This window comes from Tetrao urogallus, assembly GCF_951394365.1.
Source record: "Tetrao urogallus genome assembly, chromosome: 3".
NCBI lineage: Eukaryota > Metazoa > Chordata > Aves > Galliformes > Phasianidae > Tetrao > Tetrao urogallus.
In genome coordinates this window covers 90,347,025-90,373,496 of record NC_136815.1, presented here as the reverse complement: position 1 = coordinate 90,373,496, position 26,472 = coordinate 90,347,025, and the positions used below count along the sequence as shown (strand labels likewise).

Here is a 26,472-nt window from a genome sequence, read left to right as displayed (position 1 = left end):
GTGTGCCACTTTTTGCCTTCAAATTTGAAAATGTTTTGAGCCATCAGGGTTATATCCTTTTTCTGCATTTGTAGATCATTATGTTTTTTCATCTCCCCGTATCATAAGCAGGGCTTCTGCTTTCTACGTTAATTACAGGTGTTTTGCTGCACTGTTTCTATTTATTAATGAAAACATTCAGAACTTACAAGTTAAATTGCAGTTCATCTTCTCTTCATGAATTATAGATTTCAGCATTAAAACATAGTTCAAAAATGTAGTAGCTATTTTAGATTGTGACAGCTTTTTGATTGGTGTTATAATTGTTTTTTTTTTCCAGTTCCTTGACATTTTCAAGCTGAATTCTTCTTTTTTTTTTTTTTTTTTTTTTTTAACATTCTCTCAGTATTGAAGAATTTTGGGTTTGTTGATGGCTGTTTTCTTGTAAAAACTACAATTTTTTGGATGAGAAACTTTGTAAGCTGTGAACATATCAGAGTTCATGCCTAAGACCCCTCATATTGATCCCATGAAAATCAAACTGATTTTCATAACTGCGTATTGCCAAATACAGTTTTTATACATACAGCATTGCTTTTCTATCACGTTGCCTCCTGAAGGCATTTGGCAGGTGCTAGGCTCATGCAAATGGAAGAGCATAAACATGGCTGGAAGCATAAAGCACACGGTGCTGCTCCTGTGCTGGCAGCAAATGTTCAATGTGAGGCTGGACAAACTGAGTCAGTGGCAGCTTTGGAACAAAAATTTCTTGTATTTTTGGTTTTTGTGTTTTGTTGTTTTGTTTTCTGGGAGGGAAAATTTCTCACAGTACTCAGATGGTTCTGATAGGTCAACCATCAGCTGAGTAATTCTCTTCAGAGGAAATGGTAAAGTACTTCAGGTCTTTTAAACACCATCTTCCCTTCCTTGCTTTTCCGTAGGCCTGTCTTGTTGTTACCACGCGAAGGACAATCTAATGTGCCGGGATGTTTGTGAACAGGTAAGCTTACTTTATCAGTTCTTTTATCTCCCAGAGTTAAAATCATGCTTTTAGATGGTGACTTAGCAAAAATAGTGGTATAAGTAATTATCTACATGTAAGCACTGCATGTGAATCATGACACATAATATTGTTATCTAAATGAGAACGTAAAGGTTTGAGCTGTGGCCCTCTTCCTTATCAAAGTGGATTCTTCATCAGGTTCTACTGAAGTTCAGAAGTCAGAGTTAAAACTCGAATTCAGGATTTTGCCAAGAAGTGATGAGCACGTTGGGAAATGTGAGGGATGAGGGTATTTTACTGCATTTCTGGATCACGTGTCTTCTTGAGAATTTGAAATGAAGAGCAGAGTGTTGGTACTGTTCTTTTTTTCTCCTCGTTGTTGCTTCTTAACTAACAGTGAGATATTCATTATGATGTATAGATTTGTGAATCCAGCAGGAATGTTCTTACTCTGTTCATACAGTAATAGTAGAGCTGGTTGTGTTGAACCCAAACTTGGAAAATATTTTCCAGAACTTCTGTTTAGTTTTTTTAGCTTTGGAGAATACATTGTACATCTTAGTGTGCATGTGTATATATTTATGTAAATGTATGTACCTAGAGCTTTTGTATTAATAAACTATACATAAACAAATGCACAAATTCAATATTAAATTTGTGCCCTTGCATCACAGCCGCCTTTTTTTGATTGCCTGTTTTGAACCTATCAGCACTGAACCTGGTTATGGTTAAGGTCATCTTTACTTGCAATTTTATTACTGAAAGTTTTATTTAAATCGCTCTTCTGCCTTTTTGATACAGAGTACCAAATCCCCTTTCAGCTTTCCTATTGTCTTAAGAGGTCTTAAGATCCTACAGACGTGCTTTTAGCCCTTGCAGCTTCATTTCCTCTCTTTGAATACAGATAAACAAAACTGTACATGCTACTATAAACAAAAGTGTAACGCTGAGTTGAAGAACTGTTAAAACTTTATGGTAAGAAACAGTTACCAAATTTGGCCACTGTATTGAGATAGCATTTGGAATAGTCTGTTCAATTTTTTCTTTTATTTCACCAACTTGAAGTTCCTATTAGCTCTTCCTATTAGTTCTTCATAAAAGGTCTTGAACTTTTCATTGTCAAATTTCATCTCATTTCTGCTACACGATTTCTAATTAGCAGGTGGGGTGTTTTTTTTTGTGCTGTTTACTTGGTTGGTTTGTTCTAGTTGTGTGTTGGTTTTTTTATGATTTTGCCTCATCTGGATGATATCTGTCTACTCATGGAAGGAAAGATTGCCAGATTATTTGGTTATTGAATATTAAATTTCACGCCTTCTGACAGTAGGAAGAAATTTATCTGTCTTTGGATGTGCACTTAAATAATAGATCTGTGGCCTTTTGATGGGTGAGGAAGAACAGGCTCTGTCAAGGAGCCATATGTACTTAACTTATGGATTGATAACAGTACCACCAGAACAGGGACTTCCTTCTGTATGGGATGGAGGGAATCATCTCCTGACTAGACTTGCTCCCTCATCAGGTTTGTTTTCTGGGACTTAGGATATTGCAGAAATTTCCAGCTTTGTTTGGTCTTGGACTGTTTATGTTCATGTGCTGATCTGCTTGGACACCCGTGCTCCTACTGAGAAAAGCCTCATCTGGATAAGGACAGCTACAGAAAGAAAGGCTTGGGTATGATTAAAGAATCCTGGTAACTACTAATTCAACTTCCTTGTGAGTGTCACAGATTAAATGGGTTACGCAGCCTGTGAATGTATGGTGATCACAACAGTGGGTTCATGAGATTCTGAAGTACACAAGCATGTGTAGTCTACTTCCTAAATGTCTTTATTTTGTTACAGATTGCTACGAATTCCCAGTAGCAAGTACACTTATGATTAATAAAGTTATGATATATCAAGTTATTACAGGACTGTTAACAGCAACGATCAGTAGCAGCTACAAATATATTTCCATATTGCAAGCTACTACAAGCTTATCACTAGTAGAGTAGTAGATGTATGTTTAATTATGTACATTTAATTATGCATATTTTATGCTCTTTTTTTTAGTAATTTGTGTTATGTGACTGGAACCAATCATTTATCAGACCAGTCCCAGAAGTGGGGCCAACTGAAATCAGAGTTTTCATCATGGGGAGGGATGGAACTAAATGATCTTCAAAGTCCTTTCCAACTCAGTCATTCGGTGATTCTTTGAAATTTCACGCTGGAGATGATGTGTGTCACTCGGTTTGGAGTCAGCCAGGTGTCCCAGCAAGGTTACAATCTGTCTGGGAAATCGGGTAGGAAAAATTCCTGTGCAGAAAGTTCTCAGAGACAGAAGTTCCACTTTTGTTCAGAAGTGAGAATTTAACAAGGATGTTAGCAAAAACAGTAACCAGGAAAATTCTCCAAGCCAAGTGATAGTTTAGGAAGTCAACACTAGTTTATTGCAGTGCATGAGGATCTCTTCACAAAGCATGCACACCCTGCAGCTAAATTATCCTCATTTTATACATCTAATGTGAATATTCATAAAATTTCCATGAAGTTCCTGTTTATTCCCAGAATTTCATACGTATTAAACCTAGCACCTGCATTTGTCAGTCAAGGGATTCTTGCATGGGGTCTTTCTGTTTGCCCAGGTGTGGTACTGATGCTGAGGTACACAAAGCATAATCTGTCTGTGACGCCAGGAGGTCTGTTCTTTGAATGCTTTGAATGTTTAAGTCTTTGGTGTCAGGGCTTAAGAGGACATAGTGTGACACCACTTAGAAGTAGCCAACAGATGCTGCTAATTTCTGTTTTTTTCAGAGACAGACAATAGATTGTGCCACTTTCTTCTCTCAGACAAAATTTTACTTTTCTCAGACTATTTTATCTTTTCTTTCAGCTAGAACAGCCAGTAGCTGATTCCTACTTTATGAGAATGTTTCCCTGGTTCTGGATGCTGTTTCTCTCCTTTCCAGCTAATAGGCTGCTGTTACAGTTGCTTGTTTTTGTCTTTCCTGGTGGTATGTATATTCAGGGTGTCTGTGGTTCTGCACTTCAAAGATGTCACCTGAGTTTCTTGTGGATGCTCTGAGTTCACAGGCCTTGTTCCCAGAGTGGCAGACATGTTCTTCTGCCAATGTTTTAGCAGATTTTCCATAAGTTTTTTTCCCATTTTACCCACATCGCCTTTATGGCTGCACTCACCACTAAAGAAGGAAAACTCAGGTTACAGGTTAGTTTGGTTTTTGTTTTTTGTTTTTTTTCCTACTAACTAACATCAACATCTCAACATCTATTTTTTTTTTAATTCTTAGTAAGCACTATTAAAAGCTTCATTACAATATTTTCTCCTTTTAGTGATTATTTGATTCTGTCTCTTAGATAGTGTAGAAAGAAATGTGGGCTTGCCTTTCTTTAGCTAACCTTTCTTCCTAAGCTTATGAATGGGAAGTTTTGCAGTGATGCTTTTCCTGACTGTATTCATCTCTGTATCAGTTCAGAGGTTTCTGTCCCCCTTGCAGGATAAGAGCAGTCCATCTCAGTCCTCAGGAAGACAAGTAGATGTTTCAGGAGCCTAGCTTAATTAAAAAAAAAAAAAGTCAAATTAGCTACAGTGCAGAAAGGCAGTACGAAGTATAGAGAACATTAAAGCAGAGGAAGGTTATGGAGGAAGAATCAAGAAGTTTTGCAGAGGCACGTCGGGGCTATAATAGGAAAGACAAGATCTCAGCTGCAACTGAGACTTGCAAAAGGTGTCAGGGCAGCAGAAAGTCCTACCTGCTGTAGGTAGTAGTCCAGATAGCACATGTGACCTTGCAGTGACACCATCCAGCTCTCTCAGATGCAGGCTATCATCTTTGAAAGGTGGAATTCAGGAGATGTCCCTAGTAACTGGAGAAGGCTACATTGTTTACCTGTCTTTTCCTCCTCCATTACTGCACTCCAGGAAGAAGGAAAAAAAAAATATCTGGAGCAAAAAAGAAAAAAAAAAAAAAAAGCTGAACTACTCTTTCCAAACCAGAAAACCATCCATCTTTCCTTAAATCTCTGGAGAGATTATAGAGGGAGTCCTGGAACACATTTCTGATCATGTGAAGGGTAAAGTCATGCCTGACAGACTTCATTGCTGTTGATAATAAAATTTTCATTGACTGTAAGGATTTCAACACTCAATATTTTTGTGTCCATTTTAGCATATTATGGCTTTGATGGATGGATAGGTAGATGACTGAAAAATTGTTTGAATAATTGGGTTCAGAGAAGAGAAGTTAATAGGTCATACTTTATCTGCAGGGCAATAAGAAGTGGAATACCAAAGGGATCTGTACTGGGACCTGTCCTGTTTATCATCTTTATTAATGACATGGAGGAGCCAGTTGATTCACTCTTGTTGAGTTCTCAGTTGATACCTAACTGGCAAGAAAAGTTTATGATCTCAAAGGCAAAACTACCATCCAGAGCAGTCTGGACTGTTGGAAGGAATTGGCCAACAAGAAGCCTATGAAGCTCAGCAAGGACAAATGCAAAGTCCTGCACCTGGAAATAATTACTTACAGCAATACAGGTTGGAGGTTGATTTACTGGAGAGCAGGTTTGTTGGAAAGGATCCAGCGGTGTTAGTATACTGACAGCAAGCTGAATGAGAGCCACTGTGCCTTGGCAGAAAAGAGGATAGCCTGGGATATTTTAACAGGAGCACAGACAGCACTTCTAGAGAAATGATTGTTTCCAGAATTTGTTACACCATATCTAGAATACAGCATCCAGTTTTGGGCCGCACTGTTACAAGGAAGACATCAGTTAACTGGAGAAAGGTGCACTGAGATGATCAGTGCCTGATCACTGAATGATCAGGAGCAGATGCCATGTGTGGGGAAGCTGAGGTAACTGGTTTTAGCAGGGGAGGAAGGAGTACATCAGCAGCCTTTTGATACCTGTAAAACATGGTTCAGGATGTAGAGCCAGGCTCTTCACAGTAGTCCCTAGTGGGAGGCTGAGAGAACAGGCATAGATTGAAAGCAAAGAATTCTAACTGGTTATGAAGTAAAACTTCTCCACTGTAAGGACAGAAGAATGTCTGTGCATTCTTTGCCCTTGTGTGTTTTCAAGATCTGACTGAGCAGCGTGGTCTGACATCAGAGGTAACCCTGCTCTGAGCTGAAGGTGGGAATAAATTATTTTCTGAAATCCCTTCACATCTGAACTATTTTATTCACCTATGACCCTGAAAGACCCCTAACACTACTGCAGTTCTTTCCTTGCTATCTTTTCTGAAACCAGCAACTGTTGTTATCACAGAATTGTAAGGGTTGGAAGGGAGCTCCAGAGGTCATCGAGTCCAACCCCCTGCCAAAGCAGGTTCCCTACAGCAGGTCGCACAAGTCAGTGTCCAGGCAAGTCTTGAACATCTCCAGAGAAGGAGACTCCACAGCCTCCCTGGGCAGCCTGTTCCAGCGCTCCGTCACCTCACCTAAAGAAGTTCTTGTGCACATTTGTGCAGAACTTCCTATGCCGCAGTTTCTGGCCATTTCCCTTCGTCCCGTCTCCACGCTGCTGAAATGAGTCCGGCCTCGCTGTTCTGCCCCCCACACCTTAGATATTTATAGGCCTGGATCAGGTCCCCTCTCAGTCTCCTTTTCTCAAGGCTGAACAGACCCAGTGCACTCAGCCTTTCTCCACAGGGAGATGCTCCAGGCCCCTCGCCATCTTTGTGGCCCTCCACTGGACTCTTTCCAAGAGATCCCTGTCCTTTTTGTACTGGGGAGCCCAGAACTGGACACAGTGCTCCAGATGAGGCCTCACCAGGGCAGAGTAGAGGGGGAGGATCACCTCCCTCGACCTGCTGCCCACGCTCTTTTTAATGCACCCCAGGATGCCATTGGCCCTCTTGGCCACAAGGGCACACTGCTGGCTCACGGCCGACCTGTCGTCCACCAGGACACCCAGGTCCCTCTCCGCAGAGCTCCCCTCCAGCAGCTCATCCCCCAGCCTGTACTGGTGCATGCAATTATTCCTCCCCAGATGCAAGACTGTTGAACCTCAGCTGGTTTCTTACTGCCCAGCTCTCAGCCTGTCCAGGTCTCACTGAATGGTAGCACAGCCTTCAGGCGTGTCAGCCAATCCTCCCAACTTCGTATCAGCAAACTTGCTGAGGGTGGCCACTATCCCCTCATCAAGGTCACTGATGAAGATGTTGAACAAGAACGGATCCCTGAGGAACACCGCTAGTTACAGGTCTCCAACTGGACTCTGCACCGCCAACAGCGACCCTCTGTGCTCTGCCAGTCAGCCAGTTCTCAACCCACCACATCTATCCCACACTTCCTCAGCTTTTCTATAAGGATGTCCTGGGGGACAGTATCAAAAGCCTTGCTGAAATCAAGGTAGACTACATCCACTGCTCTCCCCCCATCCACCCAGCCAGAGACAACATCATAGAAGGCTACCAGGTTGGTCAAGCACGACCTCCCCCTGGTGAACCCGTGCTGACTACTCCTGATAACCTCCTTTTCTTCCAGTTGTCTGGAGATGACATCCAGCACCAGCTGTTCCATCACCTTTCCAGGGACAGAGCTGAGGCTGACTGGCCTATAATTGCCTGGATCTTCCTTCTTGCCCTTTTTGAAGACCGGAGTGACATTGGCTATCCTCCAGTCTTCAGGCACCTCCCCCATTCTCCAAGACTTCTCAGAGATGACAGAGAGCAGTTCAGCAATCACCTCTGCCAGCTCCCTCAGCACCCGTGGATGCATCCCATCGGGTCCCATGGATTTATGAAAATCGGTGTTGCCTGGGCGCTCTCAGATCGCCTCTTCCCTGACTAAAGGGAAGTCTGCCGTCCCCCAGACCCTCTCACTAACCTCCGGGGTCTGAGATTCCCCAGGGGAAGCTTTTTCACTGAAGACAGATACAAAGAAGGCATTCAGTATCTCTGCCTTCTCAGCATCCCCCGTTACCAGAGCACCCCCCTCACTTAGTAGGGGAGCCACATTCTCCCTCGTCTTCCTTTTACTGTTAACATACTTTAAAAAGCCTTTTTTATTATCCTTTGCCAGATTCAATTCCAGGCAGGCTTTAGCCTTCCTCGTTGCATCCCTGCAGGGCCTGACAACATTTCTATATTCTTCCCAAGTGGTCAGCTCATCCTTCCACTGTGCAACTCTTGAGAACAGTCTGGCTCTGTCTTTTCTATAATCCAGCTTCAGGTAGTTGAAGACAGGAGTTCAGATACATACACCTTATCCCCTCCTAATCAGCAAACAGCTTGTCTTTTTATGTCATAAACTCCAGCATCTTTGTGACTTTTTGCTTAAATCTCTGAAGTTCATCAGTGTGTTTGTTGCACAGAGGTGGCAGAATACTGGATGTGGTGTTACATTGGTCCAGATATGGCTTCATCAGTGCCTTTATGAAAGGAAGTGGTTGTCTATGACCTACTGATGATGCTGTTGCTAATGAGGAATACTATGGTGTATCTTTCAGTGCTGCATTGGTGCACTGCTAAGCCATGTTCAGCTTGCCATCAACCAGGACCTCAACACCCTTCTTTGCAAAGCTCTTTAGCTAGTGAGCACCCAGCCTGCATAGGATTTTTCTGTTCCAGCTATAAGATTCTGTATTTGCTTTGGAACCTTCTGAGTTTCCTTTCAGCTCATTGCTTCGTTGATTGAGCTCATTACTCATTGAAACCAATCTGTGTAGCAGCTCCACTCTTCGGTATGTCAACGACAGCTCTCAGTTTAGGACCATCTTTGTACTGTCTGAGGATTATTTCTGTAAAGCAATTAAGCGGTATTGGTGTAACTGCTGTTGTACACCTCTTCTAAGTGGCCAGCACCTAGATAATTGAACTGCTGGCTACTAATTTTTGAGGCTGACCATCCAGGCAGTTTGTTATCCACCTCACAGTCCTTGCATCTCATCCACATTTCACTAGTTTCCTGTAAAATACTGGAAAAGACCATGCAAAACCCTTTTTAATGTCAGGGTAAGTAACACATTGTTTTTTCACTTCTTTACTGAATTAGTCTTTCTGGTATGGAAGCAGTCAGGCTTACTTTGCTGTTGGTGTGTGCCTGTGCTGAGCGTTGTGATTGTTGCTGGTCACCTTTCTTGTACTTCAGGTGGCTTCCTGATGTGGCTCCCAGGAGGATTTACTCCACAATCTTTGTGTGGTGAGCAGCCTGATTTCCACAGATTATCTTTGTTGCCTTTCTTATGGATATGAAGTTTACATTTTCTTTTTTCCAGTCATTAGAAACCTTGTCCAATTGCCATGATTGTTCAAAAGTGATAGTAAGCTGCCTTGCAATGATAGTAGCCAGCTTTTCACGTCCCATAAACTTCTGGATGATCTGTTTGATTAGATGATGCTTGATCTTGCTCCACTGTTCATTCCCTTTGTTTATTTTAACAGTATCTTTACCTTTTGTTCACATTTATTCCATAACAGTTGCTTTTTCTTTTTTCCTTCTGGAAGGAGTTAGTTGCCTGAGGTCATGCAAGAAGATCAGTTAAGTGAACAGAGTTGTGTGATATGTTAAGCAGAATTTCTTCATGTTTTTCACACTGCCTATTCTGTAGAAACTTCCAGATGTAAGAGTTCTAGGAGAAAATTCTAAAAGTAAAAATCCCTCCTTCATAAAAGTATCTGGGGGACTATAAATATATAAAAGAAAATCTTAAATGTGCATTCTTTACATGCTGACTATTAGCAGAAGTTTTCAAAAGATAGGCAGTACTGAAACTAAAAGAGGAAGACATCAATTGATATTCAGTGTGTGGTTACATTTTCTGTGTGTTTTGCTTCTTACAGATTTTGTCTTCTAAGAGTGATTCCCGTTTAAAACATTTACTGCAACGGGCACCTGAATATTGTCCAGAATCAATGGTAAGGCTTGCTAGATTTTAATTTAAAACAACAACAAAAACCACTAATCTTATGTTAACAAAGTTTTGCTTACAAAAGCAAAATTTCAAATTAGCTTGCAGAGTAATTTTCTTTCTGAGTTTTGAGCTGGTTTATGTTTTCAAGAGTTTTCTCTGTTTTGAAGGCTAGAAAGGTACTTAAATTGAGATTTGATCCTCAGGAGTAGGATTCCTTTTTAAAACTTGCCTGTTGTGTTACTTGGTGTTCATGTAAGCTATGAAATGGAATGAAAAACTATCTGATATTATGAAAATTTGCACTGTGTGATTGTCATTTAGAAATTAATTAATTAATTAAGCAGTGATTTACATGCAAGAACGCATGATGCAGTTTGTATGGGGCAAAGCTGTCAGGTCTTCGTTATACAGAGGCATGGACATCCATATAGCTGCTCTGAATGGCCTGTAGGCATTTCTGACAACCTGAAAAAGTGCTTCTGTTGGATCACGGTTTCCTAAAAGTTCTGCAGTATTTTAAGTGTGTGTGTGTATGTGTGTGTGTGTTCCCTATCTCTATGGAGGAAATGATATTATGGATGAAGAGATGAGTGCTAGCACTGACACTGCCAAGAGAGAAGACTCTAGAACAACTTAAAATATCTCAATTTGTTTGTTTTTAAAAAGGTTTGATTTCTTTCTTGTAATTTTTGTTCTAAATGCTATCGATCCTGTTTTCATCCAGTAGCAGTGGTAAATCTTAGTCTATCATTTTGCAGGCTTCTTCCCATAATGTGTTTGTTTATAGATCCCTTCTTCCTGTGCCTCAAAAATATGTTTCTCAAGGTTTGGTTTCTGTGGATCCCCAGCTCTAAAACCTTGGGAAACTGTAGACATCTGATGGCATGAGTAAAATCGTGGTAGGAAAACATATCGAAGTGGTACGTAGCATTTGCTTTGGTACTATTTCTCATCGTTATTTGTGCCCCGATGGGAGGAATGTGATTTATCTGTAGGCAGTAGACTTTTAGAAGACAGTACCACAGAGATTAGGAAAGGGGAAAGTGACTGATGCAATATTTTTTTTTTAAACTCCCAATTGCCGTCTTTATAACTGGTAGCTTTGCTATCTAGTGTGTGCTTAAATTAATGTTGCCACACTAGTAATATTTTAAAAGACTTCTATTTATAAAGTAGTTGACAGTTCATCTTAGTGCTGTTTTTGCTGTGTTCAGATACCACTCTGCTTTGTTGGGAAGGTGTTCAAGTGACACTCCACAGAAAAGTAAATAGGTTGTAAAGGTAATCAGTTGGTCCATTTTCTGGCATACTGATTACAGACATTGTTATCTTTACTCTTTCATGTGATATAAGAACTTTGCCTGATATAAAGTGATACATTAATTACCAAAATGAGATGCTACTATTCTTTCATGAAATAAGGGAGATCAGTCGAACCAAAGGAGCAGAACTAGGAAGCAGCAGCTCTAATGTTTTTCTTTTGAGCTGACTTTCCTCTTCTCTGATGTGGGAAACTCCACAGACAGAGGAGATATTTTTTGAACATTAGATACAGATTGACAGTATCTTTGGACAGTATTCCTGTGATGACAGAGTCATGACGTGACAGTACAGGTTGCTTGTGTGATTGAATTGAACTTTTCTCCTCAGGAATATTTAACATTATGTCATTTAAAGCCCCTTTAAGACTTTTAATTTGCCTTCGAATGCTGCAGAATTTTCTTCTGATTTCACCTATTAGGCTTTTCCCAGTGCTTGTTCAAAAAAGTTTGAATTCAGTTAGATTGCACTAAAATACATGCCCAGAACTGACCATAGTATTTGAGGTGCAGCCTCAGCAGTGCTGAATACTTGAGTTCTTACCTTAGATTGAATCCTTCCTCTACTGCCTAAACCTTGTTATCCCAGGACATTTGTAAATTTTATTGAGTGTGTATCGTAACCTTTGAAGAGTGTATGTATTTGTGTCATTTTTAATTAGAATGCAATAAAATCATGTTGTCTAAGTAAGGTAAGATTTCAGTTGTTGGACATTAACCATCATACATATAGTATATGGGAAATTGCATACCTTTTATCTCTTCAGCGTTTTAATACAGCACACCCACTGTAATGTACTTCCTTCTGACAGTGGAAATTACCACAGAATCATTAAAGTTGAAAAAGACCTCTAGGATCATCTAGTCCAACTGTCAGCCTGTCAACACCAGGCCCACTAAATGATGTCCCTCAGTGCCACATCTTGTCTTTTCTTGAAAACTTCCAGGGACAGTGACTCCACCACGTCCCTGGACAGCCTGTTTCAATGCTTGAGCACTCTTCCAGGGAAGTTTTCCTAATATCTGACCTGAACCTCCCCTAGCACAACATAAGACCATTGCCTCTCATTCTGTCACTGGGAGAAGAAGCCTACGCCCATCTTGCTACAACCTCCTTTCTGTAGAGAGTGATGAGGTTTCCCCTGAGCCTCCTCGTCTCCAGACTAAACAATCCCAGTTCCCTCAGCTGTTCCCTGTAAGACCTGTGCTCCAGGCACTTCACCATCTTCATTGCCCTTCTTTGGACATGCTCCAGGGCCTCACTGTCTTTCGTGTAGTGAGGGGCCCAAAACTGAACACAGTACTCGAGGTGCAGCCTCACCAGTGCTGAGTACTTAAATTCTTACCTTAGGTTGAATCCTTTCTGTACTGACTACCTGTGGTAAGATGGCATCTTACCTGAGAGTTCTCTTATACAAGCCCTACAGTAAAAAATTCCCCATGATCATTTCAGCCAGTAGTCTTGCTAACACCAGTAATGAGGGAGATGAGGACAAAGAAATCTGTATCTTTTTTTTTTTCCCTTTGGGTTGTGGGGAAACCCAACAGATCTGTATTTTAACCTTTCCTGTTAGTAAGCTTAACTTTTACAGCTCTCTTCCATACATCTGTTTTTCCATGAAGCTGCCTGTATCCGGGGTATCTTAAAACCTCTGATCATTTGTTGGGTTGCTTTTTTTTTTAGTATGGTTTGGTTTTGTTGTTGTTTAGAGGGAAAAAAAAAGAAAAAAACGTAGTGGAAAGGAGTGCTAGGGTAACAAGCTTCTCAACAGGTCTTGGTCCTAGATAAACTTTTCTCTTTTAAAACAGTGACTATTGTGTTCTCTAAATACTGGTGGGAAAAGCTGACTGTCTAGCATAGGTGAGATAATAACGGTATGTTCTCCTACAAATATGCTGCTGTTGATTAGATTCTCTGGAGATGACAACCTTCTTTTCAAAGCAAGTGAGTGGTGCACAGCTCATGTAACTTCTTCTTAGAAGACAGTGTAGACAAATATTCCATTGGAATAACTCTTTTAGAATACAAAGCAAAGTGACTGAAAATACTGTTTTGTGTATGTTAAAAACACTTTTATTCTGTAGATTGTTTATTGCTTTTTTACATTTTAATTTTCAGGGAGAAGTTTGGGGTTGTATAAATTCTTCTTTGCCAGGTAAGAAATACTAGTTTATTATTCTGTTGTGGTGCTTTTCCCTAAATGTGCATTTCAGTGTTCTGACTGCTACTTGCATCTGTAGGTTTCATGATGGTTTAAGTTTCATTAGGCTTCTGTTACAAACTATGCTTTCATTCTAGTTTCTTTTAGTCTACACTGGGTTACCTGAGCATCTTCTTAAAACGCTTCTTTTCTTTTCCTAGTTAGAAAATATTGAATAAGTTTTTGTGATTTTCTGTGACCCATCCAGGAAATATCAGAGAATTCCTTTCCTTTAAAGGCTTTCAATTATTTTTAATTTGAATATACTTTCAGTTTTAGATCTATACAGATTTCTGCCACTGTTTCAGAGGCAAACCTAAGCCACATGCAGAGAGATTTGCTGCCTTACTATAAGTGAAAGTGGTGAAATATGTAGTTTCTTAAGGAGCTGTAGTAGTTATCTCTCACCTAAAAACTTTTAACTTTTTGGTTGCTACTGGTGTGGCCTCACCTTGAGTACTGTCAGTAATTTGAGGGACACAAGATAAGGAGAACATAGAACTATTAGAGAGCATGCAGAGGACTGTTATGAAGATGATGAAGCATCTGGATGGCAGGGCATATGAGGAGCAGCTGAAGTCACTCAGTTTGTTCAGTCCAGAGAAAAAGAGACCAGGGGGAGACCTCGTGACTACCTGCGTCTCAATCACAAGAGAAGAGGAGGGGCAGGCACCGATCTCTTCTCTGGTGACAGTGACAGAGCCCAAGGGAATGGCATGGAAGATGCATGAGGGGAGGGTCAGAGTGGGTCAAGTAAAAGTTCTTCACCAAGGGGTGGCTGAGCACATTGGAACAAGATCCCCAGGGCAGTGATCACAGTCCTAAGCCTGCCAGAGTTAAAGAAGGATGTAGAAAATGTTCTCAGAAATACAGTTTGAATTATGGGTTGTCTTGTGTGGAGCAATGAGTTGGACACAATCCTTGTGGATCCTTTCCAATGCAGGATATTCTGTGAGTCTGTGGTATTATAATGCCTAAACATCATTGTAGCTTAAGAGCTACATACAAATGAGTATGAGTAATGGTTTTATTCTATGTAAGCAGCGTACATTTTAGTTTGAAATTTAGGTTTGTGTAAGCAAGAAAACAAAACATTTTGTTGTGTTGTTTTTTTTATGAACCACTTGCTAATTGTCTTTCTGGTCTGTCTGGACTGATGTGAGGCCTCTTCAGCTTCTATATGGTAGGATTTATAGGGAGAAGCTCCTTCCTCAGTAGTGATGTACCCTGTTCTCTTTTTTTTATAACATCTTCGTAGACTAACTGGTAAAGCATGGATTAGATAAGTGGAGTGAAGATGGATAGAAAACTGGCTCAAAGGTTTATTATCAGTGGTACAAAGTCTATCTGGAGGCCAGTAACGGAGGGGTCAGTACTAGTTCTAGTCCTGTTAAACATTTTCATTAATGATGATACAGCATGCACCCTCAGCATGTTTACAGATGATAGAAAATGGGAAGGAGTGTTGATAGATCAGATAGTTGATCTCTACATTGATGATGTCCTCATGTTGGGCAGCTTTTTTGAGAATGGGAAGAAAATAATTCAAATCCTTCTAAAAGCTAGTTTTGCATAAAGCATAGTAAGGTCAAGGGACCTTCACAGGAGATCGATTTAGTTCCTAGGAATAACATGGCAAGATGGATGTTGTCAAATTACAGTGGATGTGATCAATAAAATAACTGCTATGTCTCCACCAGCTTACAAAAAGAAAACAGAATCTTTCTGAGGTGTCGTGGGCTTCTGGAGAATGCATATGCTGGATTACAGTCTGATTATAAACCCTGACCATCAAGTGACGCAGAAGAAAACCGCTTTAACAGAGGGTCCTGAGGAACACCAAGCCTTTGAATAAATTAAACTTGAGATAGCTCATGCAGTAGTCCTTGGGCTAGACAGCACAAGGTATAAAAAAGGTGCTGTACATTGCAGACAGGGAGAATGGTCACACTTGGAGCCTCTGGCAGACTAAAGGTTTACTCCTAGGGTTTTGGAGTCGAGGATAAAGAGGATCTTAGGCCTGTTATACTGCAACTGAAAAAGAGATGTTGGCAGCATATGAGGTTGTCCAAATAGCTTTGGGAATGGTTGGCACTGAAGCACAACTCCTTTTGGCACCCCCACTGCCTGTGCTGGGCTGGACATTCCCCTCCACACATTATGCAGCTGATGCTACATGGAGTAGATGAATCACACAGAGGGCTTGGATTGAGAATCCCAGTCATCCCAGCATTTTAGAATTGATTATAGACTGGCTCAAAGGCAAAGAATTTGGAGTATCATCAGAAAATGAGGTGACGTGCTGAAGAGGCTCCGCTACACAGTAAACTGCCAGAAAATGAGAAGAAATAGGCTCTGTTCAGTGATGGGTTCTGTTGCATCGTGGAAAAGCTTTGGAAGTGGAAGGCTGCTGTATAGTGTCCTACATGACCAGTTGCAGAAGCTTCTGAAGGAAAAAATGAATTGAACCAATTTACAGAAGTGAAGGCCATCCAGCTAGCTTTAGGCATTGCTGAAGGAGATAAGTGGCCAGTGCTCTACCTCTGCATGGACTCCTGAGAGGTGGCAAATTCCCTATAGCAATGAAAGCAGAACAACTGTCAGCACAGAGGCAAATGCATATGGGCTGCTGCCCTGAGGAAAGATGCTGCTGCCCTGGTAGAGAACATAGTTGTATAGCTAGGTCACGTAGGCGACCACGTACCAAAGAGCCATGCCACTGAAGAATATCAAAACAACCAGTAGGTAGATTGAGCTGCTGGGATTGAAGTGGGCAAGGTAGATATGGACTGGCAACGTAAGGGTGAAGTATTTCTGTCAGTCTCCTGCACTGAAGGACTGTTTTGACAGATGGAACTTGAAGTTATGAATGGAATGAGTACCGAGAACCATTGCACATGAATGGCCCATAGACTGCAATAACATGTGAGTGTGTACATATCAAAAAGGAAGATAGGTCATGGTAATTAGTTAGGATGTGTACAAACTGTGGGCATGGTGTTAAGTGGTATGGTATAAGGAGTGGACATTGTCTTAGTTTCAGCTGGGATGCATTTTTTCTTCAGAGTTTCTGTTATAATGCTTACGTTTTAGTTCTAGGAGAAAAACAGTGTCAGTAACACACTGATGTTTATAGTTTGTGCAAAGCAGGAGCTGGGGGGGAGAGAATTAGGATAGCTGTCTGAAGCTAGCCAGAGGGATATTCCATACCATATGACATCATACAAAAGGAATTTTGAAGAGGGTGGGATTTCATTTTCCTTTCTTCCACTGCCTGGGGGGCTAACTGGGTTTCGGTCAGGGGATGGTGAGCAATTCTTGTGCCTCACTTCTTATATGCATTCAAGTGTATATGAATACTATATGCATAGTAATAACTATCATCCTTTTCCTTTTCTCTATCTTAGTAAACAGTTTTATCTCAACCCAGGAGTTCTGTGGGGTTTTTTTTGTTTGTTTGTTTGTTTGTTTGATTCTCTCCCCCATCCCACTAGGAAGGAGAGAAGGGAGCAAATGTGTGGTGCTCAGCCACCTGCCAGATTAAACCACAACCGTGTTGTATTCACTTTCTTTTATGGCTCATCCTCAAAAAACAAAACTATGTTGTATGTTATTGTCCTTGCCAATGCAGTATTACTAGCTTCAAAACAGTTTAGAATGTTAGAATCAAAACAGTTTATTAAAATTCAAAATGTTTAGAAGCAGAAGTTTAAGAAAAGAAGTTTAAGAAAAATATATTTTCTGAAGGTGAATACTAATTAGCGTTTTAATGGAGGATTTTTTAAAAACTGTGAGTCTGTTGATGTTTGTTTATGAAAAATAATAGACCTACAGTATGTGAATTACTTGGCATTTCAATAGGAAATTAAAATTTCTTTCTTATTCTGCATGCATTATACTATTGAAGGAACTACTTGCAAGTGGGAGGGCAATGGGGGTGGGTCAGCAACCTATAATTCTAGATGGTAACTATGCTCTGATTTTAAACTTTCTCATTTTCTGTAAGCAGACGGTAGAAGACTTCTCCAGAGACAGCAAAATGCTGACTTGATCTTTGTTATTCCACATGAAAACTATGATGAGCCTAGTTGTTTTTCGGTTTCTCCTTTTTCCATCTTCCTTTTTATTCTTTCCTTTTGTTTCCTGTGAACCACTGTGATCAAGTTTCTTTTAAATTTTCAATGTGTACACGGTTGCTTTCATCATAAAATACATACATCAGAAACCATATTCTAAGTCTTCACATTTGAGCAATATTCTATCTTTGATTCTGACTTGAATGCTCTTGTGGATGCTATAATAGAACATTTTTAATAAGGAAGAAAAATGTTTGTCTTTTTATTCATCTCAGTAATGTTGTGTGGCTCCTGGAAACTTCATTGAAAGGAGATCTTTGACATGCGTTGTACAGCATGTAGTTGTATGGATTTTGATACACTGGCTAAATGCAGTCCTGGGAATAGTGAAAAATATGTAGCCTTGCTTTCCATTTTCATAAAGGAATTTGAGAATGGAGTTTCAAGATTGCAAAAAAAGAAAAAATTATCAGTTTGCTTGCAACTCCATTTTCAGTCAACATAAATACATGACCTGTGAGTTTTCAAATGGAATGTACAGAGTTGCAGTTGGATATTCAGCTGAAAAATTTGATCATGTCTTTTTACTAGACTTTAGTAAGAATTCTCTTAGCAGAGAAAAGTATCCCTTGCTTCCCAATCATGCCTTATTTGCGTAATCGCTTTTTGGCAGTACACACATTTATGAACTACTGTTGTCAAGGATGAAGTGCAAAAAGAGTAAAATTTCTTCAAAAAACTCAGATGAGCACCTTGAGAATGCCCGAAGAACTGCAGGCCCTTCCATCAAACTGGCCTGGTGCTTTGGTTTCGCAAAAACGGGGTCAGCTATCTTACTTGTTCCATGGTTTTGCTGCTTTTTAAAAATGTTCTAATAAAGATATTAGTAATTAAAATGTTACTTATATTTATATGAGGGCAGCTCTAAAAGTAATGCCTCCTGTTTTATTATTTTGGCCCATGGTGTTTCTCAGAGGCGTACGTCCGTGGTATGGCACTGGAGGTTGAACCTTCCTGCCAGTATTCAATCACCTGCTGTTGCCGTGCGACAGATAGCAGCAGAGAGTCAGTCTGCAAAGTGACATCTGACTTGAAAGTGTGTATGATGCACAGGCGTGGAACAGAATTCCTCCGTGCAGAAAAAAAATGGCATCCGTTGACTTCATCAGTGTTTAGTGAACAATTTTGGAGATCAGAGAGTGGATGTGAGCACAGTGAGGCAGTCGTGGTGCATTTCAGCAGTGGCATCAGTAACAGTGGGTCAGCTCCATTGGTGCAGACTTTTATGGGCATGGCATACAGCCTCTTGGAAAACATGCACAGCTGATGGTGGTGACTGTGTTGAAAAACAGTGTTTTGCAGTTGAGGATATGCTCTATCAAGCAGAATTGTTGTGCTTGTTTTAGCTGTTGTAGTTTCCATGAAAATAAATAGGAGAAATTACTTTTGGAGTGACCTACATATACACAGCCCAAGGCAATTGCATTTCACTGAATGTAGCCAGAATGTTGGACACCCTTAAGAAATATGATCTTAAGTCAATTAATTGTGCACTGAAGGTGCATTTTTTGTTAAGAAATGCTTGTACTTCAATTATCTTGATTACAAAATTAATGTTTAAATGCTAAAGTTGCTATTTTAAAATTGCAATGCAGTATGTTATGGACATGTACCATAGCTTCTTTTTCACAAGCTTGTTTGATAGGCTGAAATATCATGAGTAGAGGGCCACTTCCCAAGAAAAATGTAACCATGGCTGAAGCTTACCAGCATTCCTAATTTGGCATGCAAGTTTGCTTCATTCTTCTAGCAGAGTTCATTGAAACGTGTTTCTAAAACACACAGGCTCTGTCTTGCACAAGATAGGAATGCTTGTGGGGTCTTTTATTTCTGTCTTTTGGTTTGTTTTGTTTCTCAGCTGCAATTATTCACTGGTTGATTTATTCAGTGGTGACATTGCCACTAAAGCTGTACAGATTAATTTATCATACTTCTCCAGCATGGGGGTGGTTACTGCAAGTATTTTTCTGGAAAACTTGTTTTTATACTGCACATGATATTTTTTTTTTTTTTAGATTTTATTTATTTATCTATTTATTTTACCTTAAAAGAACCTTGGAGTATAAATCCTCCTGAATTATTGTTCTGATCAAAGGGAATCTGTGTATGATAGCTCCACATAAAAAAGAGCTGAAACAACTAGCTGCTATGTTATCATAGAATCATTAAGGTTGGAAAAGACCACTAAGATCATCTAGTCCAGTCTAGTTATTTATATGCCTGAAGTGCATTGTAGAGAGTAATTAACAGATGTGTTGTTAAATGTATCTGCATTACTTAAGTGTAGACACGCAGTTGCTTTTGGGATTAGTTTAAAACAATGCATCAACTCAGAATTTCTGAATGCTGTTTCCAAACTGTTGATGTGTACCACAACAGTAATCTCCTAAACACATTTCAGAATGATTCTCAGTCTCTGAAAAATCAAATCTTCACCCCATTTGTGGGAGAGTAGGGTGACCTGATTCTGCTGTTATTTGTGGCCTTTGCTTCTGCTTTCAGCTCAGCTGAATTGGACAGTTGAGCTAAAACACTGAGCAGAGGTAAAGAGAAATCAGTCTTCAAAATGATGATCAAGGCACTGGTCTGCTGTGCATCGACACGGGCTGGCACAGACAGATGTAGTGCCTCTTCAAGCTCACTGCAGTCAGGCTGTTCTTCACCTTTGCCTCCTGTTCCTTTCCACTCAGATACACAGTTCTGCTACCGTGCTTATGCCAAGTGTTGATGTTGTAATTTGCATGAAAAAAAAAATTCTGGAAAATGTTCATTTAGCTGAAGATTTTGATTTTTCTTTATAAATTTACTTATTGCAGAATTCTCTTTACTGTGTAATTCCCTGAAAAGTGTAGAAAATGAGAGTAGCAAATTAAATAGAAAAAGATAGAAGACGGAAAATGTTGAAGGCATTTGTGAATATTAAAGTACGTTATTAAGGTAGAGAAACTACAGACAAAGCTTGAAGAAAAAGTAAGAATGATATTCTGTGTTAAGAAGTGGAGAATTATAGAAAAGTGTAGTGCTATTGAAGCCAGTAAGAGGATGTATCAGAACATGCAGTTTTGCTTCTTTTCTAACATTTTTTTTTCTTTTGGTTTCTGTCGGCTTATACTTCATATTAGATAAGAACATACTGCTATTTCCAGTAAATACATAAAATGGTTTGGATAAAAGACCTGTAAAGTCAGTGTGTAGAACTTACCTATTTGACAAATTCTAAATTTATTAAGTACATGGACTTGCTTTTCTTTTCTTGCTTAAAGTTAGTTTGGAATCACTTAATAAATTCTAACTAAAATATAATCTATAGGCAGACTTCTTGAGCAAAAACAGGACTGTCATACATGGAAAGTAACCTACTTATGGTGAGGGAAGGAAAAATAGCACAGGTTCTCTTGCTACTGTAATATGTACTGTAATTTTATTTTTAAAGGAGTTCTGAAGAAGTCTGATGGTTGGGTTGGTTTAGGTTGCTGTGAGCTAGCTATTGCTGTGGAATGTCGGCAAGCATGTAAACAGGTAAGACTTTCTTGCTATTTTTTGGTCCATTATTAATGTCAAATGACTCAGCATTGAATTCACTCATGTTACTGTTTGTGATTTACAGGCTTAATGAATTTTTAATATGAAACTTAAACTATCGCACAGATTTCTTACAAATTAGAATATATGCTAGGGTAATAAAACGTCACCAACCAAATTTCAAGAATTAAAACAGGGAATTTACATTCTTAGAGTTTTCAACAAAAAAAAAGCAACATTTAAATTCTGACGAGATGAAAACCTAGTTAAAATGCAGTTTCTTTCTTTCTTTTTGTTGTGGGTGGTGGTGGTTTTGTGGAGTTTTTTTGTGTGTGTGTTTTCAGCCACTCTGGAGGACTAAGCTTCTGGGTGCTTGCCAAGACTTCATGACCCTGAAGTTTGAAGACCTTTCTTGTTAGCATTTCCACAGAGAGAATTTGCTGTTCTCATGAGTATTGTGTTGCATGTACATGTGTAAGAAAGTATGCAGCTACACTCCAGGAGAGGTTTCTAGTTTACAAGACCTGTTATTTGTTGTCTGACATACTCAGTATTCATGGCCATCTCTTAGCACTGGGGAGGTGGTGGAAGGCAATCATTTGATTTTGATTCAATTCATTGTAATCAGATGGATCAGAAAGTGTTTAGATCCATGACGTAAACCATGTTTTTTCTCATACTGAGACCTGATATTTATAAATTTGAAGGCTTTGTTATTTTTTACATATGATCTAGAAATTATTAGAGGAAGGAAATAGATAACAATTGACATCTTTCCTTTTGGTGGTGTAGGTGGTAACAAATTAATGTTTAATGCCTACCAGTACGTTTTGACCTGAGCGCGATCTTTAAGATCGCCAACACTTAGGAAAAGTACCATTAATTATTAATCGTAACAGTTTTGTGCCGGAATTGCATTGGGATTCAGTAAGAAGCTGAATTTTGGTGTATGTCAACTGTCTTGATCTTCTGCATTAAAATGTTTACTGCTATGACATGCTAGCCTGCAGCTGTTAGGTAGTTACTTGGGTTTTTTTGGCATTTTTACTTTTTTTAGTGGCAAATCAAGACAGGGAGGCAGTTCTAGACAATAGTTCTTGTAGTGACAAATTGCTAAGTGGTGGTTTCACCAAATTGTTTTAAGGAGTTATCACTTCTCATAGCTTTTTACTCACTTACCTGAGTTAAAAGAATAACATTCAGTCATGTAATTCAGTGCTGGTATCACTATTAAAAAAAAAAAAAGAAGAAGAAGAATCATCAAACAAATATATTTTATTTAGTTCTGTAAGGCTCAGGAAGTCATACAGCCAAGAGTGGAACCAACCCCAGGTATTTTGCTGGTAGCATACAGCTCCCCGTGGATAATGGTTTCCAAACAAAACTGTCTCAGCCCTGCTCTATGAGATCTCTCAGTCACGACGTGCAGGTAGGCAGTGCCCTTAAGTAATGTTGTGTAGTACCCAATGCGCTGTCATGGAAACCCACCCGGGCAGGGAATTGGAGGGCCTCCCTGAAAATACTCCAGTACATGCTGGAGAACTCACCATTCTTCTGGTCCCCAGAGAGTCTGGAGAGCTTGTCCTATTTAGATTGCTCCTGTTGGCAACACTGTTTCTGGTGCAAGCCACGTTTTCTTTGATTCTGCCCGTTTTGGATTCCATTGTCATTTGTGTGGCATGAAAGAGCAGTAGTGGATAGCAGTCTGTTCTGATGACAAGCTGTGGCACTCTCTTGGCAGTGTCCCAGATCTTGGCTCCCAGGAAGCAGCAGATGACTCCAGGCACCCTGTCAGGCCAGCAGAGGGAAGCCTCAGTGCCTTTTAACAAGGAGTTATCCACTGCAAGCATGAGGTGTTCCTTTGCTAATACTGCAATGATTTTTCCTCACCTCTTCTTTGATACAGCATACGAGATGGGCCTCTGGCAACATGAGGCAGAGAGCAGGGGAAGCAGAGAGGAAGATCTTGCCATCACCCTAGTGAAAAAACCTTATTTGATCTGTCTTAAACTGCACCTGCAGCACTGCAAACTTGCGTCCCAAAATTCTCCAACATCAAAACAGAAAACATGTCTGAGAGTGGTGCTGTGCCTTTTTGTCTGTGTTTTAAAGCCATATGTAATGAAGATATAATTGTTAATAACTATAAGATTCAGCAGCCATCTTACCACTACAGAGGCTCCAGTGTGAGTGCTGGGTGGTTGCATCATGTAACTTTGCAAATTGAGATAACAAGTTTAGTTTTTCGTTGCAAACTGGAGGTATGTGATTGCTGCTGATGTGCTCTATTTTGTTGTTTCATAGCAGTATTTACTACATCTGCAGAGATTCCAGAGCTCTCTTTACTTTTGTTACGATAAACATAATTTCTTGATTATTTTTTTTCTATTTTTTGCAATCTCTGAATGAAAGTTTTTACTCTGCAGTAGGGCAGACTGGAAGGCAGCATGTGAGGTGGCCATTGTATGTGAAGTTTCATGGCACAGTGAGGAAAAGAGAAACAGTAGACAAATGTAACTGTAGTTCAAAAAGTGTTTTCGTTCTTCTGAAAAGAATATGTGTCTGTACCCAAATGCATATCTTAGCAAAGTTTTCAGATTTATCCTAATGTTTCTTTTCTAGATCTTTCATTTATGGTTGTGTTCTGTGAAACTTAATTTAATCTTATGATTGCTGTGTCATTTCTCTTTGTTCTCAGTATCAAATGCTGTGTTGCTTGATTGAAGACTGCTGTCTATGTATCTTGGCTGTGTCTCGTACTGACTCTGGTTGATATGATTCACATGATTTTCATTTAAACTAAAACAGACATGACTTGGGATTTTAAGGATATTCACCATTAAGGATAATGGTGAATAACAGGATGTTAATATTGATTCTTAAAACTTGAGGGGGTTCTGCAGGCATTTTGAAGGTGATACTATAGGTCATATCTTACCTTGGTTATTTTAAATTGCTGGAGGGAAAAATATCTAATGTAAGTAACGACCATAATATTTAATATCTGACATGAAAAAGGAGCAAGAGTTAATCGACAAAAAAAAAAAAAAAAAAAAAACAAACAAACAAAAAAAAAACTTATCTACACTGCAAAAGGGGGTTTTCTGCAAATTGCTTTTACAATAGTAATTGTAGAATTTCATATTCTAGAGGGAGAAGAAAGGAATAAAACAGATTAACATCATTGAACATACAAAATGAAGAAAAGTGATGAACAGGCTCTTCCATTTCCTTGTTTTTTCCAGTATTCTGCTCTGTCTGGAAAACCTCTGATGAAAACTAAGTTGCTTTGTCTGTGCTTCCAGTATCGACTAACTTGGTGCAGAAATAAGTGTTTTGGGGTTTTAATCAAATGTAATGGAGACAAAGTTGTAGCTTCTACTTTTTTTCCTTAAAGCTTTAAGTGGATTCTTCAGGTTCCTAAAACAGAATGTTAAAGTAGATCTTGTATCCATGGTTATCTTAGGTAACAAAGTCAGAATCATTTTTATTTTGCAACATGTTTTTATTGTTTTCTACTTCAAATTGGGGCATTTTCTGTTTTCAGGCTTCTTCAAAGAATGATATTTTAAAAGTCTGTAGAAAGGAATATGAGGTACGTATGTATTTATATGCACATGTATCTTATTAAGTCGTTTGTTATATAAATAATGAGGGAAAGTCCAATCATCTTATAGTAGCATGTCTGGATACTTCCATCCAACTGCAAATTAGCTGTCTGCAATTACTGTAAAAGTACAATTGCTTTCTGTAAGAAAGGGGCTTCCCTTGCATATATCTTAATTTGAATGAAAAAGATACAGCTTTCAAAATGGAGATTCGGATTGTAAAACTGTTTGATAAGAGTTCTGATAAAAGTAGGCATTTATTGTGAACATTCACTGTCAGCAACGTTTTGACTTCTAGAATGGCATATGTAGCTTAACAGCGACTAAAAAACTAAGGAAATAAATACAGGAAAGAATAAGCCTTTATGTAGCCTATCCTCATTCAAAAGGAATAATTTTTGCTAACATCAGTGAAAGTGTGCTTGCCACTTATACTGTTCTACTTTTAAAATTACTTTTAAAATTAATCATTAGAATGTTTTCAGAAATGTGTAAATGAAGATTTGTGCTCTTTTTGTAGGATTCTGTAGAAATGTTAGTTTGCTAGGACTTCTTCCCTTTCAATGTTTCTTCATTTAAAAAACAGAATTCTCCTTCTCCCACTCTTTCATCCCCTTTCATCCTGCCTGCTGTCCTGAATTAGACAGTCCTGTGTAAGTTCTGCCCGTATTGAATGGTGTCACACAATTCTTTTTGATTTGGGAAGAAATATAGCAGGTTTCTCATTTTTCAGAAAACATTGAATTCCTTGTTTGTTTGATTTTCCTTTGGTCTTTCTATATAATCAATCTACAGAATATTTTCCTAGATTCCTCTCCATTGAAGTTACTATAGTTTATTGTCTTTAAGATTATTTTTCATTTTAAGTAGTTCTGTCTTTTCTGATGCTATAATATGCTATACTGTCAACATCTGTAAGCTTCTCCTCTATTATGCTGGTCTGTTTCCTTCTTTTTTTCTGCATTTCTGCATTGCTGTAGGAGGTTGGCCAATATGTGTTGAAGGAGAACGGGAGAGGAAAGGTAAGAGAATAAAGAACACCTACAAAATAGTGATAGTCATCTTACTTACTTTTCTTAGTCTCTTTCTCCAGTTTTTGTCTGGAATTTTAGAAAGTGGGATGTTGCTGTTATTGCACAGAAAACCTTAACTCTTTTTATCTGTGCAGTACTTTAAAAGACTAGGAGAGACAGCAAAATAACAGAAGGAGAAATCAAGTCTTCTGGTTGATGAAGAAGAAAAGAACTTCTTTAATGAGCACTAGGATTGGTAGGCACAGATATTATGTTAGGGATACAAATGAAATTATCTGATATGGTAGATCCTCACTTATTACATTTTTTTGTATGAAAATAGATTTTCCTGTGTATCTTAGACGTTATGGATAGTCATGAAAAGTAGTATTTGCTATGCTTTCAAGAGGTCTATTGCATGCATAAAATTTAAGGCAGTTTTGTCTAAGGTGTGAGATTTGAGAAGCTGCTTCTGGAGGGAACGTGCCTTCCCTTTTTCCCTCCTTTCTGTTTGTTTATTTTTAGTAGTTTCCATGGTGGATGTTGCATGCTCATTGTAGTCTTCTGAGTAGCTTCCATGTCTTTGGCTAGTACCATACTTTGTATTCAGTTCAGTTATTGGGGAAAAACTGAATGACTGGGAGGTGAGTGGCTAATTAAAACACTAGATGACAAGATCAGAAGCAGCCTCTGAATCACATAAATGCAATGTTTTATGTATTGTGTTTGCCTTTTTGTTTAAGAAGCCATGACTCACTAAAAGTAAGGATCCAATTTGAGAAATAGTTTATTGAGAACTAGCTACGGAGGTGCTGAATGTGATAAAG

At 39.2% G+C, this 26,472-nt stretch overlaps 1 protein-coding gene across 1 annotated transcript in view; it reads left to right on the top strand.

The window, feature by feature from the left end:
• RECK (reversion inducing cysteine rich protein with kazal motifs) overlaps window positions 1–26,472 on the top strand; it is a gene marked incomplete at both ends in the record, with an annotated part of 63,070 nt that overhangs the window by 4,360 nt on the left and 32,238 nt on the right. Inside the window, 6 exons of the mRNA XM_079533684.1 lie at window positions 921–979; window positions 9,776–9,850; window positions 13,285–13,321; window positions 20,936–21,021; window positions 24,572–24,619; window positions 25,613–25,654. Coding sequence (XP_079389810.1) covers window positions 921–979; window positions 9,776–9,850; window positions 13,285–13,321; window positions 20,936–21,021; window positions 24,572–24,619; window positions 25,613–25,654 — 347 coding nt within the window. The remainder of the gene's footprint in view (window positions 1–920; window positions 980–9,775; window positions 9,851–13,284; window positions 13,322–20,935; window positions 21,022–24,571; window positions 24,620–25,612; window positions 25,655–26,472) is intronic.